This window comes from Mastomys coucha, unplaced genomic scaffold, assembly GCF_008632895.1.
Source record: "Mastomys coucha isolate ucsf_1 unplaced genomic scaffold, UCSF_Mcou_1 pScaffold8, whole genome shotgun sequence".
NCBI lineage: Eukaryota > Metazoa > Chordata > Mammalia > Rodentia > Muridae > Mastomys > Mastomys coucha.
In genome coordinates, this window is record NW_022196914.1 from 64515791 (window position 1) to 64537898 (window position 22108).

The 22108-nt window shown below is 38.6% G+C and overlaps 1 protein-coding gene across 4 annotated transcripts in view; it reads right to left on the reverse strand.

Annotated features, from left to right (window-relative positions):
- Trappc13 (trafficking protein particle complex 13) overlaps window positions 1-22108 on the reverse strand; it is a 29356-nt gene that overhangs the window by 2808 nt on the left and 4440 nt on the right. For 2 of the 4 annotated variants that reach the window (XM_031360045.1, XM_031360046.1), the window contains exons 2-11: window positions 20035-20103; window positions 18389-18488; window positions 16985-17069; window positions 11339-11466; window positions 7713-7785; window positions 7170-7214; window positions 4977-4994; window positions 2920-3053; window positions 1244-1442; window positions 409-509 (exon numbers count right to left, since the gene is read on the reverse strand). In XM_031360045.1, coding sequence (XP_031215905.1) covers window positions 409-509; window positions 1244-1442; window positions 2920-3053; window positions 4977-4994; window positions 7170-7214; window positions 7713-7785; window positions 11339-11466; window positions 16985-17069; window positions 18389-18488; window positions 20035-20103 — 952 coding nt within the window. The remainder of the gene's footprint in view (window positions 1-408; window positions 510-1243; window positions 1443-2919; window positions 3054-4976; window positions 4995-7169; window positions 7215-7712; window positions 7786-11338; window positions 11467-16984; window positions 17070-18388; window positions 18489-20034; window positions 20104-22108) is intronic. The other 2 variants (XM_031360048.1, XM_031360047.1) reach the window with 1 other exon arrangement.

The window sequence follows — 22108 nt, forward strand, 5'->3', positions numbered from 1 at the left end:
GTCTACATAGTAGCTCCAGGCAAGCACAGATACACAGGGAGACCTCGTCTCAAAACAAACAAAAAAAAAAACCTTTAGCCTGTATTCCCATCACTCAGAAGGGTAAGAAGATGGCAAGGGCAGGACCAGCCTGAGCTATATAACAAAACTGTCTTAGACAACTCTACCAAACAAAATTGGCAAAAGATAAAAAAAATCAGAATCAATTTCTAACCTATAAGTCCCTTTTGTTTTAAGTTTACAACCATGTTTTTTCTTGTTAATATTAAAGATATGTTCCTTTGTCAGAAAAATGTATCTGACTGTTCTCAATCTGCCATCCCATAAGACCCTGCTGGCTCATTCTTTAGTACTGTGAAATGTGAAGGAAGTACAAATGGATGCCCATCTCCACCACATTGGCATTACCTGCAGTTTGTGATTTTACAGGTAATATGGAAAGGTTCTTCTAGGTTTACAGTATCTGGGATGGCCTCCAAAGACAGCCTAACATCTCCATAACCTGGAGCCTGTGAAAAAAAGAAAGAACAGTAAAAGTACAAAATAAAAAAACCCTTTCAATGGTAATGAAGACATCTGCACCTTTGCTCGCAGACACATCTGGCGTTCTGAGGACATGCTGTTGCTCTGGCCTAGTCACTCACTCTAATCTCTTTTGCTGTGACCTCAGCTAGAAGGACACTACAGACCTGCACTGTTTTTGATATAATTACTCTGGACTCAGTAGAATTAAGATGAATCTTGCCTTTAGACAAGAAATGAGTTAGGATTTAGGAGATCTGATCTCAAAGTGTTGTCCAGTTCCAGACCAGCCAGGGCTGCACATGATAGCTCGTTTTAAGAAAAAAACAGCAGAAATGTGGACTGAGTTGGTAAGTGCAGTAATTCTACGAAGTTCAGGGTATCTCCCAGAATACCTCAAAGTAATGAGCACCAAATGAGCAGTGAGCGTGACTTAGGAGAGATAAGAATAACTCATACACAGTTATCTTAAGTCCTGTTTGGTGAAATTAAAAACAACAACAACAAAAAAACCAAAACAGACAAAAACTTACATAATAAAGAGAAACTAACATCTGATCATTTTCCATTAATCTCAGCACTAGTTTTCTACCTATGGATCAACACAACTATTAGTATTTTCTAGACTTGAGTGACTTGTGGCCTCTGTTTTTTAGTGCTGAGGTGTAAGACTCAACTCCCCTCTCACACCGACACTGCACGCAGTGTTTTCTGGACTCACCATCCTTTGAAGCTGGCTGGTCTGTAACCGTCCCCTTTCACCTAGATTTGTTTTCCACACTATATCCAGTTTCCCAATTACTGTCACTCCCTTAATGATGCCGGCTTTTTCTGCAAATTCTTTCTTGGGCTTTAGGCAGTACAAGTATTGGCGTGTATCCATTGGCTGCAAATATCCTCTGGACCCAAAAGTAGACACGCTGGCCAGTGTAGAAACAGACAGAAAAGTATATTAAGTATCTTTCTGAAGGCAACACTATTCATGCCGTTAATTCTTTTGAATAGGAAATGGGTGATTTGCACCCAGATATCTAGGGGTGGTCAGATGTTTCAACCCAAATGAAAAGAAATGTCTGCCTGGTGAGTCAGTGTGTTCAAAGAGATTGGGCAACTTAATAAGACTGTCTCAAATAGAAAGTGAAAAAGAAGCTGTGTTTTCTGAGCGATGAGCACTTGCCCAGCATGTGTGAGGCGCTGGCTCAGTCCCCAGCACTCTCTCCACAAAACAGGAAGAAAGGGAGGGGCAGGGGAACCAGCTTAAACACAGGGAGAGAACTCAGGGTGCTGCACATGCTTGGAAAGTGCTATCCATTTATCTACACTACTACCCTCGAGATACACTGTCCTAACCTAAGGAATTGCTTTCAAAATGAAGGAAGAATGGAAACTTGTTTTCTCGGTGAAGGTAAAGGATCTAACCACCCTATGAGTATGTCATTACTAAGAAAATCAGATACACTACCCAGCTTTACTTCCTCATCTACATTAATAGTACATTTCCTTGTCCCTTATCTTCGAAAATAGCAATAGAAAGACATGTATACGTTTCATAAAACCATTCAAACCATCTACTCTGATGTCGATTTCTTCTTATATGGAGATAATTTCTTTGTCAAGTTCACACTCACCCAAACGATAATCCCTAGGATCTTCTCCACTATCCTGCCCGTTTAGGTTTTATCATTTGCAGGGTAACAATTAGTTTCAGATTGGTCTGGATGAAATATGAAAGGTAAGAGAACAAGCACAGCTGGGCGGTGGGGCACAGGCCTTTATTCCCTACTCAGGAGGCAGAGGCAGGCAGGCCAGCCTGGGCTACAGAGCTTTCTTCACAAAGGAACCCTGTCTTGGGAGTCAAGGAGAGAACAAGTGCTTTTGAAAAGTACAAGCCAAGCTGAGGAAAGGCGGTCCTTTATTTTTATGTGGAGGGAGGACAAGCAGGCGTGAGGAGAACTCTTAGTAATGGCAGACATGTGCCGCTATGGACTTGTCCAATCTTACATTGTGCACATACAGTACTTCAACTATGGACTCTGCTTGTATTAGGAATCAATATTGGTCCAAGGTCATAAAATGTGCCACATTAACACAAGACAGGAGAGCTGGGTGCATGGAGTATAATGCTCCTTGGGAAGCTGTGGCAGAAGCTAGCTTGAGCCTAGCCTGGCAACATGAGGGGAGCCTGGTTCTAAGACAAACAAAGGCACACAAGGAAACAAAACCCAAGAGGAGAAACTGACTGAGGAGGAGGGCTTGTGGGACTCCTGCTTTCTTAGGAAGGTTTTGATTAATCTAAAACCTCTCTAAAACATTACGTCCATCAATTATTTTAAAATAAATCTATTACACTAGAAAAGCCTGCATCTTTCCAAATAATAGCAAACATTTTGTACTCACCATTCTCCAGCTTGGTTCACCGAATTTAATTCTGTTACATTGTACATTATTGATGGCTCTAATGAAACTTTCTCCATAAACATTGGTGAGGTTGTAATATTCTGAATTTGGGCTTCAAGAAATACTTCATCAGTCTGAGGATATGGGAAAAAAAATCCACCAAAATGTCACGATATTTAAAGTATTAACCTTAATAAAAATATCTTACTTATATAAAAAGTATTAACCACAAATGTGATTAGTTCATGCCTGCAAATCAAAATTATCACAATTAATGCAAGAAAAGAAATCTTCCTCCTAACATAATAAACAGGAGCAAAGTGAGGTGTTAGTCAACAGATGCCCTGTCAAACAATGGATGTGGGATAACTTGATATATCAATATATTGATAACTTGATGTATTTTATGGACCCCAAAAGCATGTGTTTGACTAGTTACAACAGCAAATTCTAAATCTGATCAGATGCTAAAATGTTAACAAGAACTTCAGTGTAATGGGTACACTCTTACAGTGCTGAGGGAAGACAATCTTAAGTCTTCATGTGAGTATTCTGAAATAATGTCATTATTATGCAACTATTTCAATTTAGATAGAGACTACTAGCTACGAATAATCCTTTGTTATACCTATTAGGGTGTAATTTTTAAAATTAAAGTAAGTTCTATATGGTCTTGGGCACTTCTGGGTTCATTTTATACGGATCTCTAGGTTAAAACAAGAGTATGTAAATAGCCTGATGACAGTTCAGCTTCTAACCGTGTCACAGGGTATTCTGTGGACTTTGACATATTTCAAAATGATGTTATTCATCTCAGTCAGTGGGTAACTTAAATATTCAATTTACAAAAACATTGAATTCCCTGCCTATTTCTGTTAAACATCTTTAATCTTATACCTCTTGGGTTCTGGGTCTCCTTTGGGTGACTAAAGAATAAAAATGTTATAACAAGGGTATTCAGAAATTATTCTCCCCCAAAAGTTTTAGTTATAGAAATCTGAAATTAATTATGCTCTCAAATTGAGGAATTATGAGCTTTTTTAAAATGCTGAAGAAAAGTGACAAATCATGTAAAACATAGGGAAATTATAATTTAATGTGCCTAAAACAGATTCTTTCTTTTCTTTCCTCTTTTTCCTTTCTTTTCTTTTTTTTTTCCTATTTTATTTTATTTTACTTGAGACAGCATCTCTATTAGTTCTGGCTGTCCTGTAACTACACAGCCAAGGGTGACTCACAGATCTGCCTGCCTCTGTCTCCCAGTTGCTGCTGATTAAACCTGTGCACTACCACAGCTGGCTCAAACAACGTGCCATCTAAACACATCTTTCTATTACTCTTTCTTAGGGAGAGAACTGAATATATCCCATAAATCCATTGCTCTTACAATAACCAAAGGCCCATACTTCAATTTTTAAAATGCAATTCTCTGTATAACATGATGAACAGCTTAGGAAAAATGAAAGGAAAGCAGCATAATGGAAAATCAAGTTAGTTTGAACAGTTAGTACGAAGTCATTTAACATCTGAAAATTAAGGCAAGAATTTAGTGCTGAGGCTGCGGATGCTGTTATACACATGTAAATAATAAGCAAATACTGCTTATTGTAAATAGAAAGTTGAAAATATGAATTCAGCCAGTGTGGGAAATTTGCTTTCTTTTGCTTGCTTTTGTTAAAGGCACAGATGTACAACCACTGTGCACCTCAAAATGAATTTCAAGTGAATATTCTATGTAAGGAAGGGAAGAGAACTGGATATTTCACAGCAAGACATTAAAAATCCCAAAGATAAAAGAGAATGAGATTATAGGCATCTTCTAAAAGAAGCACTCAAGACACTATAAATGAGAATGCAATCATATCAATGTGACAATTTAATCCCACAGGCAAACAATTGAAAAAGTATGCTCAAATTGTATATTCTGTTTTGGAAGTTACAGATTGAGTATTCACAACTAACTGTTTTTCCACTATGTTTTGTAGAGAGAGATTAATTAGGCAGAGTCAAAAAGGGGTGAGAAAAGCATATAAATTTATAATAAAAAATGAAATTACCACAGAACTGAGGTCACTCTAATGGAAAAATAAAAAAGAAAAAATTAGAAAAATCAGAGTTAAATGTTAAAGAAAAAGAATAACTTTAAAATAAAATGCATTTCTGCATTTTTTTTACTTACTAAAGACAGCATTAGTAAACAAGAAAGTAAATAGGAAGCAACATACAGAAATATGACAAACTACTTTTCTAAAAGGCGACACTGCTACAGTTAAGTGACAACGGGCAGAGAGGAGGGCTAGGCTGAGTACTTCAACGGCCACCTACAGGAAGGGCAGCGAAGGGCAGAGCGTGCCCACTGATCCGCTTTCCACACTCGCTGATGCTGTTCTGTGGGACACACTCAGCACCCGAACTGCCATTCTCCATACCTCAGGTGCAAGCACACTCCACCTCACACTTAAGATAGAACATCATAAAGCTTCTCCTGAATTTCCCTAATGCTGGAATCCTATCGTAGAGGAGGGTCTTGGGTGATTAGTTACCATAAAGTTACCATAGGCCATATTTAAGGAAATGCTGGGATAGACCATTCTAGACAATTCAGTTCATTTTCTTCTTACTGTTATTAGATTTCTGCCTAGTATGCATTATATAAGTATACATTTGAAATTAGATTTATTATGTCCAATGCCAAATGACACTTCCTTCAAATGTATAGCTGGGAGTAATCTGTCACTGCTATGCTCCTAGAGTATGAATACATATCAGTTTGGGATATAGGGAATAACATATATTATGGCTATATTACGCAGTCCCCACCACCACAGTAGGTTTCTGAGGCTGGGAAAGTCATATGCTTCCATTTACTTCAGTTCCCACCTGGCATAGGGCTTTGACAGGGTGATCAAAGGTTTGACTCCTATCTGTTAATTTGTGTATCTCCCTGTAAGACTTTCCTAGCTTAGAAAACTCTAGCAAAATCTCTCATGAAACCAGTTTCACAATAGTGTGATTAGAAGTGGTAACAAACCATGTCTGACAAATACATGGCCCAGGGATCATAGAGTATTACATGTCAGCCATTCCCGATGACGTGGTTACCAACTACTTGAAATACATAATCTGATTGATTCATACTATTGGCTGAGGAGTATTTATCTAACTTGTAATTCTGAAAAACCTTTGAGATCATAGTGACTTTTCCATGCTTTGTTTCTATTTAGTTGTCTCAATGAATGTCTATCTGCTTTGACTTCTTAGCCCACTGTTATTTTATGTACCGTTCTAGATCGCCTTTGTCAATTACAGGCATTTTTCCTTTCCTTTAACACATATTTACAGGGCAGGTTATTCACTGCGCCTGCTAACTAAGTCTGGCTATAATGTAAGCTTTATCCTGAGTGAAACACTAGGACACTGGCTGCACATTTCTGATCACAGACTCTTCATGAAAGAATATAACATTTGAGTAATTCTTAATTTATAGGAGGGCTAGAAGGGCTTTTCATGAAGATTCCTCTTGTTTTCTTCAAGGCATGGTCTCACTGTGTATCTCAGGATGAGCTCTAGCCGACTGTGCATCACAGGCTGGCCTTAACTCACCATATACCCGAGACCATTTTTCTACAGCCCTGGAGTTAATTTACAATTTTTGAGAAAATCCAAATGATAAAATCCAAAACAATAAAATGTGAGGGCCAATCCTACTTGACTTTTCTCTAGGCTAAGGGCAGAGCACGCCCTACTCTTCAGGCCCCATTTTTCTCCAGTTTTGCCCTCTGAGGCTCTCCCAGTAAGCTTTTTTTTCTTCCTAGCACTGGCTGCCCTTAGCCCTTGTTGGTACATGGATTTCCAGGGGGCATTCGCTGCCCTTCTTTTCTCATGGACATTAAGTCTTCGTCCACCGCCTGAATCTAGAAACATCTAGGAAGTCACTGCAAGTATTCAGCAGATTGCTAGTGTGTGAAAGCAATACCCCCGCCATTATGTGGATTGTAGGGCAGTTGTTAAAAAGGGGTGAATGTCCCAGAAAATCACCAGAGCAGAAATCAGGACACACTGGATCATATGTAGGTTAAAACAAGCAGAATAAGGAACACTTTCAACAAAAGCCACTTCTTACTGGAATTTAGGCTCATTATCATAAATACTTCAGTCATATTAGCATCGCTTAACATGACAGTCAATACCTGACTCTCAGTGAAGATTTCCATGTCTAACTGAAATCTTATTACCTGCCTCATACTTACCTCTGCGTTGTAAAATTTGGTTTTCACATCCAGTGGTTTGAGAACCTGGTTCAAACAAAGCACATCAGTCAGGAAATCCTGATCTGACTATTTTTATTTGTTTTAAACCACAGGCTTTAATGATTCAAACCCATGTTTTAACTTTAATTGTTTAAGATTTTGTAGTATTTATAAAATATTCATGCAAAACATTCAGTGTTTTTTCATTTAAACTATTCTTTCAATAATTAATGGTATTCTTAATAATCTTACTTAGGCTTTGTATTCATTTTATCCCTTTTTAGATTTATGTTGTCTCATTAATAAAACAAGATTTTATTTTTCAATAAAATGCTTTATTTTATTATAAAGGCATTACACTGGTGGTAATTCATTTGAACTTAACTTAGTCTGACTTTTGAACACTAAGTTTATAAAATGAATCCAAGACATGAGCTATTCGTTCTATTTAAAACTTGTTTCTCCCAGAAAAAGAGGAATAACTTCACTTCTAAGAAAATAAAAGGCACTTGAAAATAACTTTATCTCTGCCATATTCAATACCTGAAATTTGAAGAATTTTCTAAAATACATTTTTTCTCCACCCTGAGTTGTGTAACTCACAGCACACACCAAGCTGAAACAGAGAGATGTCTTAATAATAAATCTAACACACTTCAATTCTACTTAAAAATGTAAAACAACAACAACAAAAAAAAAAACAAAAAAAAAATCAACAATGTGAAATTGTAGCTAAGTGAGATTAAAGTAGGAAAAAAGTTTTAGTGTATATGGATACAAATATACACGAATGGAAAGAAATGGCATGGCATGAGGAGATGGCTCCTAGCTTGCTACTGCTGGGCAAGGAAGGATTCGTGTCAATCTCAGCATGCTAAGATACAGGCATACTTTCTGGTCTCCATTGCTACTGCACATACTCCATGTACTAACTATATTACAGTCTCTCTCACCCACATTAAAAAAAAATGATACCTATCCCTTTTAGAATTGGAACTTCAAATTTCTTCCTTTGGAAGTAGATTGTATTCTGAAAATATTTTCCAGAATAAGCATATGATTGAGGGAGAAGAGTTCATTCGTACTTGAAAAATATGCATCTTAAAGGAAATGCCAGGAAGAGAGAACATGTTTCAATGGGGAATGGTGTGCAAGTTTTAATAAAAACCTCTAGGAAACCTGGGTGTGGTGGCCCATACCTTAATTGCAGCACTTGGTAGGCAGAGGTTGAGGCAGGTGGATCTCTGTGAGTTCTATGTCAGCCTGAGTTCTATGCCAGCCACAAATATACAATGAGACTATGTCTCAAGACAACAAAACCCACTAAAACAATTAAAAAGTTGGTATAAATTACTTCTAGTACCATACTAACATGCTTAAATTGTTAATATACAAAGGGTTTTTCTAACTCAATCAGCAAAGTAGGAATGTATCATTCAAAATGTGAGGAAAGGAATACATAACTATTTATGAAAAGAATACACAGACATGTTACAGTCCTGTAGCTAGATCATAAAACTAGCTGTGAAACGGTAAGTTATACACATAGTCAAAGATGTTAAAACAATGAGATAATACTTTTAATCTTACAAGGTTTGGCAAGAATCCCTTAGGTTGGTAAGAGTTAGGAAAACTTAAGTGTTTTTACATTGCCAGGTGGTGAAAGGAATTTAGAAACAATCTTGTGGTTTAGAGTCTTAAGGATGTTGTTTCCCAAAGAACATCTACTTCAAGTATTCACAGGCAATATAGGATTCTATTTTGTTTATAGTAGCAAAAAACTGAAAATATTCTGTAAACAAAGCACAAATGACCAAATACATAAGAGGTAGTTATTTAGAAAAGCATGTATTTAAGGATACTGACTGATGTAGAAAAATATTCACAGTGAACTGAGAAGCATGAAAGCTTGAGAAATATTTATATGTAAATGTTATATCTATGCATATAAAAAGACATAGAAATACATTAATCTCTTAATAGTTCTATACAACTTAGTAAAATTGGGTAATTTAATTTCTCCTTTATACTGGTGCCTTATATTGATAATAGGGGCTAGAAAACGAGTTGAACCTAACAATCCCAGAGCTGGGTATGGTGCCATATGCATCTAATACTGGTAGGGGAAGGGGAGGCTGGAGAATGACCAGCTACAGGACAGCTTAGTTGTATGTTAAGTGTAAGAGCGCTGGGCGGTGGTGGTGCATGCCTTTAATCCCAGCACTTGGGAGGCAGAGGCAGGTGGATTTCTGAGTTCGAGGCCAGCCTGGTCTACAGAGTGAGTTCCAGGACAGCCAGGGCTACTCAGAGAAACCATGTCTCGAAAAACCAAAAAAAAAAAAAAAAAAGTGACCAAACAGTGATAGTCACATCTCAACAAAACACCAAGCCAAGTATATGCAAACAACAAAACAAACCTTTATGTGTGGGTGTGTGCAAACACACACACACACACACACACACACACACACACACACACACACACAAATCCAAAAACCAGCAACAAAGCCAAAACCCTGCACAATACTTGCTCAGGAAGTGTTCGCAGGAGAAGCACTATAGCACCTATAGGTTTTGAGACTAGCCTTGAGTCCTGGGTACTCTAAAGTAGTTTCATCCATTTCCTATAGAATGGTGGCTACACTACTACCCAGGAAGTTCAGCTTCAGTGAAGGTGAACCACTATTCTCTGGCATTTCACTGGGATATATAGGCTACATAGACTTCATATGTTAACCCCATAATAACTGTAAGGACAAAAGATAGGAAACCCACAGGTCCTGCAAGCTATATACAAATGTAGGAAAGCTTCTTTGAGAAAATCATCCTATTTCTGAGATATACAAAATTATACAAAATGCCACAGGTAGTTCTTTGTAAGCAAACACACTTCATACCACAGAATGAGTTTGCAGTTAAAGAAGATCCACAGTACTACAGGAAGAGAGGCAAGAATGACTGACATAGGTGGTGGATTATGTTATAGACAGTTTTGAAAGGCATAGATAAATCAGAGTTTCTAAAGGCTAGTGGGGGATCTCTCAAGTGCTAAGTGATTAACAAATGATAGCTCAGAGAACTAACCTCTAGGGGATTTTAATCCAAAGTTCATATCAACCTCAGAGTATTCAATAAAAAATACCTTCAATAGAGCTGGTGGAACATTGTCTGATCAAATAACTAGGTACAACTTTGTATTTAAAATGTTTCTGCATTACATGCTTTAATGGATACAATGAAGAACACAGTTGATGATGGAAGCAGAGACAGGAGGAATGAGGAATACTTTGAAGAGACAGTAAGCTTCTGAGACTGACTTTAGGGGTCCCTGGGAGCTTCGGAAGCCCACATAGTTTCAGAGGGGATTAACTGCTCCAACTTGAGACATCCCACGGGCAAGCACCAATCCCTGACACTATTAATGACATTCTGTTATTCTTGCAGACAGGAGCATGTTGTCCTCTGAGAGGCTCCACCCAGCAGCTGACTCAGACAGATGCAGGCACCCACAGCCAAACAATGGACAGAGCTTGGGAATTCTTATGGAAGAACAGGAGGAAGGGTTGTGGGCCCCAAAGCGGATATGAACTCCACAGGAAGAACAACAGAATCAACTAACTTGGACTCTTGGGGCTCTCAGAGTCTGAACCATCAACCAAAGAATATATAAGGCTGGGACCTAGGCCTCCTGCACATAGGTAGCAGATAAGCAACTTGATCTTCATGTGGGTCCCAAAAACTGGAGCAGAGGCTATCCCAAAAGCTGCTGCCTGTCTGTGGGATATGTTCTTCTAGCTGGGCTGCCTTGTTTGGCTTCACTGGGAGAGGAAGGGCCTAGCCTAACAGCGACTAGAAGTGCCAGGATGGAGGGGGATATCCAGGATGTACACCACTAGGCCAGAGAAGTGGAGGGAAAGATTGTGGGAGGAGAGGACCGGGAGGGGGCAGTAAGCGGGATGAAAAGTGAATAGGTAAAAAAACCCAAATAAAGAAATATTTAAAATATATAAATATATAATATACTTAAATATACATTGTACTTTATGTGTTTATTATAATATATTTAAAATATATAAATATGAAAAAATACACAAAAGACAAAAAAAGAAAAAGGAAACTAAATTAATAAATGAGCAAAGTTTTTGAGAAGTAGTAAACTTAATTCTTACATGTGCGTCCCAATTTCCTTTACTTCATGGTGTATGACATCATCAATACAACAATCGGGTTTAAGTTCAGCCACAGCAGCATTGGAGGCTGAGAGGTTTAAACGCTGAGAACTTGTCTGGAGATCCGCCTTGAAAGAAAAAGGTAAGAGGAATCTATGAGGCTGTTAGACATTTCCAGGGAATGGCTGGGCGCTGTGCAGAGGACAGCGGGGAGAGCTAGCTGGTTATCTGGGAAGAGGAGGGGGAGGGAGAGGGGCTAATGAGGGGTAATGATATGTGTCATATAAAAATTTCATAAGGAAGCCCACTACAATATATAATTAATGTATGTTATTGAAGAAACTGAAAAAAAGATCAAGGGAGGAATAAAAAGTAGGAAGTTGGGATAAAGGAAGAGCACCAAACACCTCTCATGCTCGGATCCACAGCAAGACTACACATAAACACACTGCAATACCAATGATCAGTGAATCCAACCAGAAAGAAGGGAAAATCCAAAACCGATAAAACAGTACTGTATGAGCGTAACAGTACCAGAATGCAGACTACAGGCACAGTAGGAGGAAAAGTAGAGACAACCCCCCATAAATTTGAAAAACAGAATCTTGACCACCGTTTATGTCAAAAGACAAAACAAGTCATACAGCTCATGCATTCTTTTTCATAGGGCTATACACTAACAATGTTGAAATTTATTTTGTGAATATGCCATGATTAGATAAGTATGTACATATGTATATGCATGTGTATAGTAGGCATGCATGCATGTATATAAGTATTGATGTAAATATATATATATGTCCATAATGATTATGGCTAACAAAAGAATCAAGTTTCCATCCCTGGAGAAAAAGGTACAAACAAGAAAGTCTACACTGCTACCCTTCATGCTAGACGAGCCTGAGTCATCAGTATGAACATAAGAGGTTTTTTTTCCTCCTTTGAGACAGAGTCTCATATAGCTCAGGCTAGCCTCAGACTTCTTGTGTAGCTAAGTCTGACTTTGACCTTTTGGCCTTCCTGCCCCACCTCTCCAGCAGTGGAACTGCAATCCAGAGTCAAAGTGCCCACCTTTGTGGTGTTTTTCCTTAAGACTTAGTTTTAATTTCATGTATTTAAGTGTTCTGCCTGGACCTCAGGGAAGCACTTCCTCAACTGAGGCTCCTTCCCCTCTGATGACTCTAGCTTGTGTCAAATTGACACACACAAAGCCAGCCAGTATACCTGTTGGCAGATCTAGTACTCAGCAGCTGCTGTAGCCAGGCGAGCCTGGGTGACTGGAAGTCCATGCTGTCAAGCCCATGCGTAACTCCCTTCTATGCCACCATGGCCACTTTGTTCATGGACCCATGAACAATGACAGGGATAGCTAGGGAAAGATGTTCACTATCCACAGAACAGGTCATCCTATCTACTTGATTTACTAAACACCTCCTCAGTTGAAGTCACCTTCTGATAAGCACTTACATGGGACACAAGTATCTTCACATCCTTTGCCCATTTGTAGAGATCTACCCACATACTTCTTCCACAGACGTCTTTCTCAGCAACTTTGCAATCAGGCTCTTTCCAAGTCCCTGACCCTTCAGCTGATCCATTGACAATAGCTCCTGAATCAGTGAACAATCGCCTATCTGTCCATTTCTCTTTCCAAACAAAATTTATGACCATGTGTACTGACTGAAATTCTTCCCACTGTAAGATTTCCCTTCACTGGTGACTTTCAGGGTTGTCCCAGAAAGGAGCTGCAATGCTACAGCTGTCCACTTCTGGATGGTGCCCCCACAACGTTCAGAACCATCAGTGAAACCAGCCCCTAGTGTCGTCCTCAGTTAGCTGATGATAGGGAACACCCCATGAGGCTATAGGTGCATGCTTGGCAGTAGATGGCATTGTAAAAGTAGAAATAAGAGGTATTTGGACAACTTCTTCATGTAACTTGCTTGTGCCTTCAGGACCTGCTCAGGCCTAATCACAAAAAATATCATTTCCATTTGATAATGGATTGCTGTTGTACATGTCCTACTTTATGACTTGGTGGGTCAGATAATACCTAGCTCATGATGGGCAGCTCAGGTCTCATGATAACTTGGTGGTTCAGTTTCCACTAAGGCCCACTAGCAGGTGAAGAGTTGTCTTTCAAAGGGAGAATCGTTGTCTGCAGATGATGGCCTTGTTCCAAAATCTCAAAGGTCTTTTCTGTGATTCATATATAGCGGCCTGCCAAAGGCTCCAAATAGCCTCCCTGTCACTGACACCTCAAGTACCATCGGGTCTGCTAGATCATAAGGTCCAAGCGGTAGATAGAGCAGCCTGCACAGCAGCCTGGACCTGCTGAAGATTGGCCTTCTGCTTTTGCTTCTTCCCTTGGTGTGACCAGGTGCTGCGGCACCCCAAGTGGGAAGGACGGAGTGGTTAGTGGGCAAGTAAGGATGAATTAAAGTCTGGAATGGGTGGGTTAGCAGGATCCTGGTCCGGTAGTGAGTGTGTGTGTTTGTGTGTGTGTGTTCTCCAAAGATTTTAGTGTTACAGCTCTTTTAGATGACATTCAATGAAACAGCTCTCTTAAATGATGTTCAACAAAACAGCTTGTACACTTTATTTGGGGCGAACAAGGACTGTATAAACCTTGGAAAGTGTAAAGGGGTTCTTCTTAGGGTGAAGTTTGATTGGATGAGGTTTAAGGTGCTAGGATACCTCATCTGCTTGAAGATGGGTTCCAGGACGTTGAGTCTGTAATTTTGTCAAGGATTACATGACATTTCTCAGGTTGAGGCTCCCCAGCTAAGAGTAGATTAGAGGATGTCCTGCTTGCACCGGGCTCAGGGGAGCTATTTGGACATGGTAGACTTGGACCTTAATTGGCAGGGTTTCCCAACAGAAGAGCCTTCTCCTGTTCCAGGCCCCACACAAAGCTAGCAGCTTTCCAAGTCACTTGGTATACAGGCTGGAGTAACACACCAAAGTGTAGCAATCATTTCATCAATTGAGGCTGCTCTCTAGCCCCTAATTTTTTTTTCCATTTTGCAGTTAATTCTAACTTAATTTTGTTAGTGTTGGTTCTTTTTAAGTGGCATATTTATTAATGCTATCTCTTTTGTTATGTTCAGTTATAAAATAGTAGTAACTCATAATTATTGGGAACTTATCATGTGCAAATCTTGGCTGGTAGCCCATTGGTCATTTAATTCTCACAATTCTGCAGATCTAGTATTACCTAAGTGTATACATGATGAAGAACAGCCATGGAAAAGTAACAACCCCCTTGGGGTGAGCACGGCTCATATAAGATGAAGCAGGGGTTTAGAACGTTGTACTACTTGGACATGGGAGTGGACATCACTCGGCTGCATTGCCTTTCTGACCTATATACAATATGAGATCACTGGCTAAGTTCATCTGTCACTTATCATAACCACCCTGTATATGACTGAGTACTTCTTTCTGTTTTTTTTTTTTGACATTATTAATAATGGTATACTGAAAATTTATTTATTCCTGATACCTATTACATGCCAGAGCCTGCTTTAGGAGTTGAAAATCTATCAGACAATAAACCAGACCAAAATCCCTGGCTCTGTGGGGTTTCTGCTTTCCAGAGAGGTGCTAATATAGAGGCTGGAAATGCTCTCTTTACGTGGCCATGTAACACATATTTTAGATTTTTTCAAGTCACAATCTCTACTCCAACTACAGGACTTACATTGTAGCTGGTAGTCAGTCACAAACCACACAGCAACAAAGGTGTGTGTGGTTCTGTCAAGAAACTTAATTTACAGACACTTAAGTTTGAATTTCAAAAGGCTTTTTACATATTATAGAATGTTGTTTCTTTTCAATCATTTGATTCAAAACAGAAGAAAACAAGATCCGTTCTTAGTTTAAGTCTTATTGAACAGGCTGTGTATTCCACCAAGTCTTAATCTGATGAAAGGCCAGACCCTGACCATATCTGATGCACATATTTGCATCTACCTTCTGAAGTTTGATATTCAAATATTTATTTTGTGAGATCCTAGTTTAAAACTACAGATCATCTTTAAACCCATTGCAGCTAAGAGTTCTCTTTTAGAAATTCTCTAATAATAATCCAAATTCCCTGTTGAAAGATAGCTTTGAATCAACTTCTCTCCATACACTTTTAAATTTTTTTAAAATTAAGTAAGGATACAAGTAACAGGTATATGATATTTTCATACACATGTATCACTGATTTTGTTCATATCTGCTCTCCTATCAACTCCCCTTTCCTTCTTCCCCTCACACTGGTCTACAAATAGTCCCACATTTTCATGTCTCATATGTATCATTTAAAACCTATGTTCAGTGTATGAGATGAAAATGAAATATGTAATTTTTCCATTTCCTATTGTCTTTTTGCTTCCTTCTCTCCTTTCCCCCCTCCTCAGTGGCCTGTCTAGTTTCATATTATATATATGTGGGTGCTCTCTCTCTCTCTCTCTCTCTTTCTCTCTCTCTCTCTCTCTCTCTCTGTCTCTCTCTCTCCATATAATTTTGAAGTCTAAATTCTACAGAGGAGTGAGTGATGCAGTTTTCCATCTCTCTCTTTTTTTAAGATTTTATTTATTTATTATTATATGTAAGTACACTGTAGCTGTCTTCAGACACTCCAGAAGAGGGCATCAGATCTCTGTATGGATGGTTGTGAGCCACCATGTGGTTGCTGGGATTTGAACTCAGGACCTTCAGAAGAACAGTTAGTGCTCTTAACCACTGAGCCATCTCTCCAGCCCACCACTCCCCCCCCCCCTTTTTTTTAAGAGTTTCCCATCTCTTTTAACATGATGATCTCTAGTTCCATTCACTCTCTTGCAAATGATAGAAATCTCTTCTCTTTACGGATGAACAGAACTCTATTGTATATATAAACCACAGTTCTCTACCCACTCATCCACATAGCAGATTTTTTATTTCCTTTATCTAAGCTTTTTCTCTTTTGAAAACACTTCAAGTTGTGCAGGGACTTGCGAATTCTAGCTTATCATTTCTCAACTTCTTCAAGAGTCTTCCAACTGGTCCACTTCCTATAAGGCATTCTACATGGTGGTGTTGCCAGCCTTTTCTAACACAAGCTAACTGACCACTTCTAGTGAAAGCCCAGAGCCTATTGTTTGAAAAAAGTTTTTTATTTTTTGCTAAAATCTTAGCCTGGCTTTCAAGACACCACAGTAAACATTTCCCACCAGACCTGGCATAGGAGAGCTTGCTTTCCTCTAACAGAATGCACTGACATGACAGAGTCTCCCTCTGCCCTGTACTCTTCCTCTGATCCTGCTCATCTTCTAAGACTCTATTGTCTCCTCTCCTCTGCCCTAACTTCCTGCAACTAGAGTGACTTTTGGTAAGTTTCCCAAGCCTCTCAAGCACTGTCATGCTAGTCACACAAACACTACGACGATTATTTAGCCTAACAGGCATTTTCTCATCTAAGCTACCAGGAACCTTGAGGAGGAAACTTTCTGTGAATTCCCAAAGTTTGGGTCTGTTAGTTAATCATCAATGTTTGTTAGTGACATTTAAAAATTCTAGTACTAACCATGCATTTTAATGAGGTTGCCAAGGCTCAATAGAAATAAAACATTTTTTATCCAAGTAAAATGCTTTGCAAATAAGAGTGTTGCTTACCTTCACCAATATATCTTTTACAACTTGATTGCTGTCATTGTGAACACTGATATAACTAGAAAAGGTCTCTCCCAGAAATATATTCCTATGGAATGAAACAGCATTTTAGGCAGGAACTCATTCAGTCCTTAAGGAAATCAAGTTTTCCAGGAAGAACTTCAGGTGGAAGACAGTTTCCTGAAGGGTCAGGGACATCTTTCTTCAGTGTCTTTTTTTCTTAGGGCCGAGGAAGTATTTCTTTAGGACCCTTCATTTTTCCTTAGGCTGCTCATTCATTACCTATTGCACTTCAAAGTGAGAGTGCAATTGCACATAATATAATACAGTTGTCAACTGCTACTCAAGTTTCTGGCCATCCTGGAAACTATGGTCACTGTAATCAGAGCTGCACTGTCAGAAGAGTGATATCTGAATATACTAGATAATGTCATTTTCATATTTTAAGTAACCTATGCTCTAAATCTAGAAGTTCCAAGTTCATTCATCTTGGAGAACTTAGCCATTATTTTCCTAGTACAATGATTACTGGCTTTATACTACACAGCTTTTTAAAAAATATTATATTAACTTTCTGTATGGTATTAAGTTTTATGTGTATGGGTGTTTTGCCTGTAACTATGTCTGTGTACCATATACATGCAATGCCTGTGGAAACCTAAAGAAAGATTCAGATTAATTGGAATTGGAGGTACAGGCAGTTGTGAACAGCCATGTGGCTGTTGGAAATCGAAACTAGGTCCTCTAGAAGAACAGCCTGTGTTCTTAAAATGGCTCCGCCATCTCTGTAGCCCATTATTCTATAACATTTTAATAGTTTTACATCCATACATTTCCAAGTTTGAAAGACATTGGTTTATGATCACAACCTGTAAACTTAGTAAAACAAAACAAAATATACTATATCAAACCCTGAAAAGTTCCTTTCTTTTTTTGAGCTCAAATTTTCTCAGTTTTAATTCACTGAAAATATACGATAAGAAAAGAAATAAAACCACTTAAGAGTTTCTGATTAACTGGTAAGTCTGATATCTTCTGTAATGAGAGAGCTGCTCTGAAAACGCCAGCCCATGTTGATTAGTGTTAACTAAAGGCACACAGAGTCACTGTCCATCCAAGACCTAGGTCTGGGGGCATGTTGATAGTGCTGTGGTAGAATACATGCCTAGCAAGTACAAAACTCATGACTTTAGCCACAACTCAAAGAACAAGGTTAACATGCTATCATCATATTAGAACCATTACTGACTCTGTTCTACATTACTTTTCTTTAAAAAAAAAAAAAGAGCAATTTGTATATGTTTTTACTACTTATTGTACAAGCAGCACTTTCCCACTCTGTATACAAACATGATATCGCAGTTTTCAGGGACTGCGGAACATCTTATGTAAATCTATCATTCTTACCCAAAATTTTGGGGTAAAGTCAACATTTCTCCCAACATTAAAATCTCTGCACCATTTACAGTTGAAGGATCATCTTTCATTAACTGGTTAAAGAGATCACCTGCAGGAAGAGAAAAACAAAACTCTAACACCTACTTTTAAGTCAAGTTTTACTTAGGTAAAGAAATAGGAACCAGTGGGCAGCTCAGTGGGAGAGCACTTGCCTAGTATTTATAATGTGATTGGGCAAAGTTTCTTCTATCTTGTCTTACCTGAGCCATCTTTCATTTAATCTGAACTTGATCTTCCCTTTTCTACACCTGCTGTGGAAAAGTCCTGTGGGAAAGTCCCCAAGCCTGTTGTGGAAACTCAGGGTTGAACTGCTCCAGCTACCTCTGTGTTTTGGCTTCTGTTAAACTGCTTGCTTGCTTTAGTTCCCCTTGTAACTGTCAAATATGATGCAGTCTTTAGGTGTTTTTTGCCTTTAAAAGTCCCCTATAGGGCTGGTGAGATGGCTCAGTGGGGAAGAGCACCGACTGCTCTTCGGAAGGTCATGAGTTCAAATCCCAGCAACCACATGGTGGCTCGCAACCACCCGTAATGAGATCTGATGCCCTCTTCTGGTGTGTCTGAAGAAAGCTACAGTGTACTTACATATAATAAATAAATAAATCTTTGAGAAAAAAAAAAAGTCCCCTATAATATGGATTTGAGGATGCTCAATGAGAAATGTTTCTCCCCAGGCAGTCACCAGCTGGCTTATGACATATTCTCAATTCAGGTTTGATTGGGCCAAGTGGTCTTTGTTGTCTCTAAGCCTTGCACCATGGGTGAGAAGGATGTCAGATTTCTTTTTAATCTAAACAAAAATAGTATTAAATTTTAATTTCTAACTTTTCTAAAACAGATACAATTGAGTGTAGTGATGCAAGCCTGAAATCCTAGGACGTAGAAGTGAGAGACAGGAGGTTTTTGCAATTTAGGATCAGTCTCAGCTACATGATGAATTCCAGGCCAGTCTGGGATATATTAGTCTCTGTGTCAAAAACAAAAACTGAGATATAATATTTATACTCATTCTTGAGTTATAATATTAAAATTTAGTATAAACTACAATGTAAAATGACATTTCTTATCTGTAGTATCACAAAATTCATGTCAGAAAATTCTGGTTCCATGGTACAGTATTACCAGGTTGAGACAGGTGGACCAAGAATTCAAGACATCTTAGGATATATATAGTGAGGCCTTATTCCAAAAAAACAAAATAACAAACAAACAAAAAAAAACAAAACAAAAAACAACAAAAGAAAAGAAAACCAAAAGTGATCTCACAGAATACTTCCTTTTTGAAGGTCCTAGGACATAAATACACTGTACTAACACTAATAATTCTAAACAGAATGCTAATGCATATTTGAGGACTCAGGGAACACTGTTATAGTGATAGAAATGTGAATGTATTTTAAACTAAAAGTTCTCTTGTTATCAAAAGGTATCATCTTGAATTGTTGATTATAAAGAAGCCCAAACTTTCAGATGACCACCTTCACATCATATAAATACAGGGAATACAGAATTCAACCAACAATTAACATAAGACTAGCCCAGGTAAGCATCTTCCAAAAGAGTGTGGACAACTCAAGTTTCAGCTTTTCTTCACATACCAGGTAAGTCCTTCTCTTCACACGTTACAGGAATATTGGTGAACAAGGTAGGTTTAGTCAGTCGCATCACTGTCAATTAAGAGAGACAAAATGTTCAAATTGTTTAGGGTTAATATTCAAGTCAAGTGCACAGTATTCATTAAGTTCGTGCTAATACAACTGCATTTTAATACTAAATATAAGTGCTAACACTATTCATATTATCTCCATTATACATACAAGGCTGAGAAAGATAAGTACTAACGTTATAAATATTATCTACATTATACATACAAGGGTGAGAATGTCTGTTGAAGGTAATTTTGTACATTAGAGATTATATGCAGCAAAATACATCAGTGGCAGAACCAAAGCTAGAACCAGTGTGACTTCATACTGTTTAAAGTATATCCCCCACACAGCTGATTGTAAACTTGGGCTCACATGTGTGAAAAGTCTTATTAAAAATATCCCAGGAGCTGGGCGGTGGTGGTGCACACCTTTAATCCCAGCACTTGTGAGGCAGAGGCAGGTGGATTTCTGAGTTCGAGGCCAGCCTGGTCTACAGAGTGAGTTCCAGGACAGCCAGGGCTACACAGAGAATCTGCCTCAAGAAAAAAAAAATCCCAGGGAAGTCAAGCAGTACTCCATTCCGGTGTTAACCAGCTCAAGACATGGTATTGGTGTCTTAAATCTTCAGTCTTAACATTTGTTTAAAAAAGAAATGTAAGATAAATAGCCATCCTGAGAGAGGCACACAAAAGGTAGCCTTCTTAATTTAAATAGCTAAAATTCAAATCCCGTTTTTGTTTTCTTTTTTTCTTTCTTTTTTTTTTTTTAAGAGATTTGATTCTAGAGTTTGTTTTATGAGGTCTAACTGGGCTCATATCCTATATCTCCCAGCCTTGGCTGAGTATGGGATTACGGGCATGTGCCACAGTTGTATGTACTGCCTAAGCACATACTGGGCAAGTGAATTATATAAACAGCTCATTCTTAAAACTTTATTGTTCTTGTTTGACATTTTGGGACAAGGTCTCACATCACAGTCCAAGATGACCTGGAATGTGCCATGAAGCTCAGGCTAGCCTTGAACTTTGGCTCTCCTGCCTCAGTCTTTCAAGTGCTAATATTGTAACCACAAGTCACTACCCTCAGCTCATTCCTTTAGTGCTAGAGGTATGTCTCACTAGCAGCCCAGGCTGTACTAGAACTCAGAGATCCACCTAACTCTGCCTCCCCAGTGGAGTGGTGGGATTAAAGGTCTGCACCATGCTTGGCTCTCCTTGAGCTTTTAAACAAACTAGGACTTCAATGTACTTTTCTAGACGACAAAAATCAAATGTACCAGTATCAAAGGTATGTTTACAACTATCTATGTCCTATAATGAATTAATAGATATCGAAAACTAAAGACGTTAGGTACAAAAATCGACTGCCTACAAAAGCAAGACTTAAGAAGCTCTGGCAGTGGGCTGGGAGATGGTTCATTGGGTAAAGTGCTTGTGTACCAGCATGAGGACCTAAGTTAGATCTCAGAAGCCATTTAAGAAAAGCTGGGTGTGGCCTCTGTATGTGCATACACAGGAAACATTGACAGAGAAACTAAAAGTAAGTACTAGTTATTATGTAGCAATTTGATATCTATACTTGAATGTTAAAGTAAATTATTGATTCAAAAATCTAAAAACCAAAATACCACAAACCCCATACCTATTATTTATTAAGCTGGGCAATGAAGTTCGATTTGTCTAAGACCAGGTTAAAGTTCAAACAAACCAAACAAAGCTCCTAACTTGGATGACTCTGCATCTTAGCTTTCTCTATATATCTATTGTCTGCCTCTTGCCTAGAGAGTAAGTGCTGGGTGCATTTTTCAAAAGGTTCTCACTGATTTATGGTTCCACAATTATTTTTGTTTCCCTAGCATGTTCTATGTGTGACTAAACAGTGGGATCTTGAAAGAGAAGGGTGGTTAATGATAGCAGCTAATGTCAAGAGTCACCCAGTCCCAGGGACCTACATGAAGCACTGAGATCAAAGATCTGACATCTTAAAAGGCTTCTAGAGGGCTAGACAAGGAGTTCAGTGGATA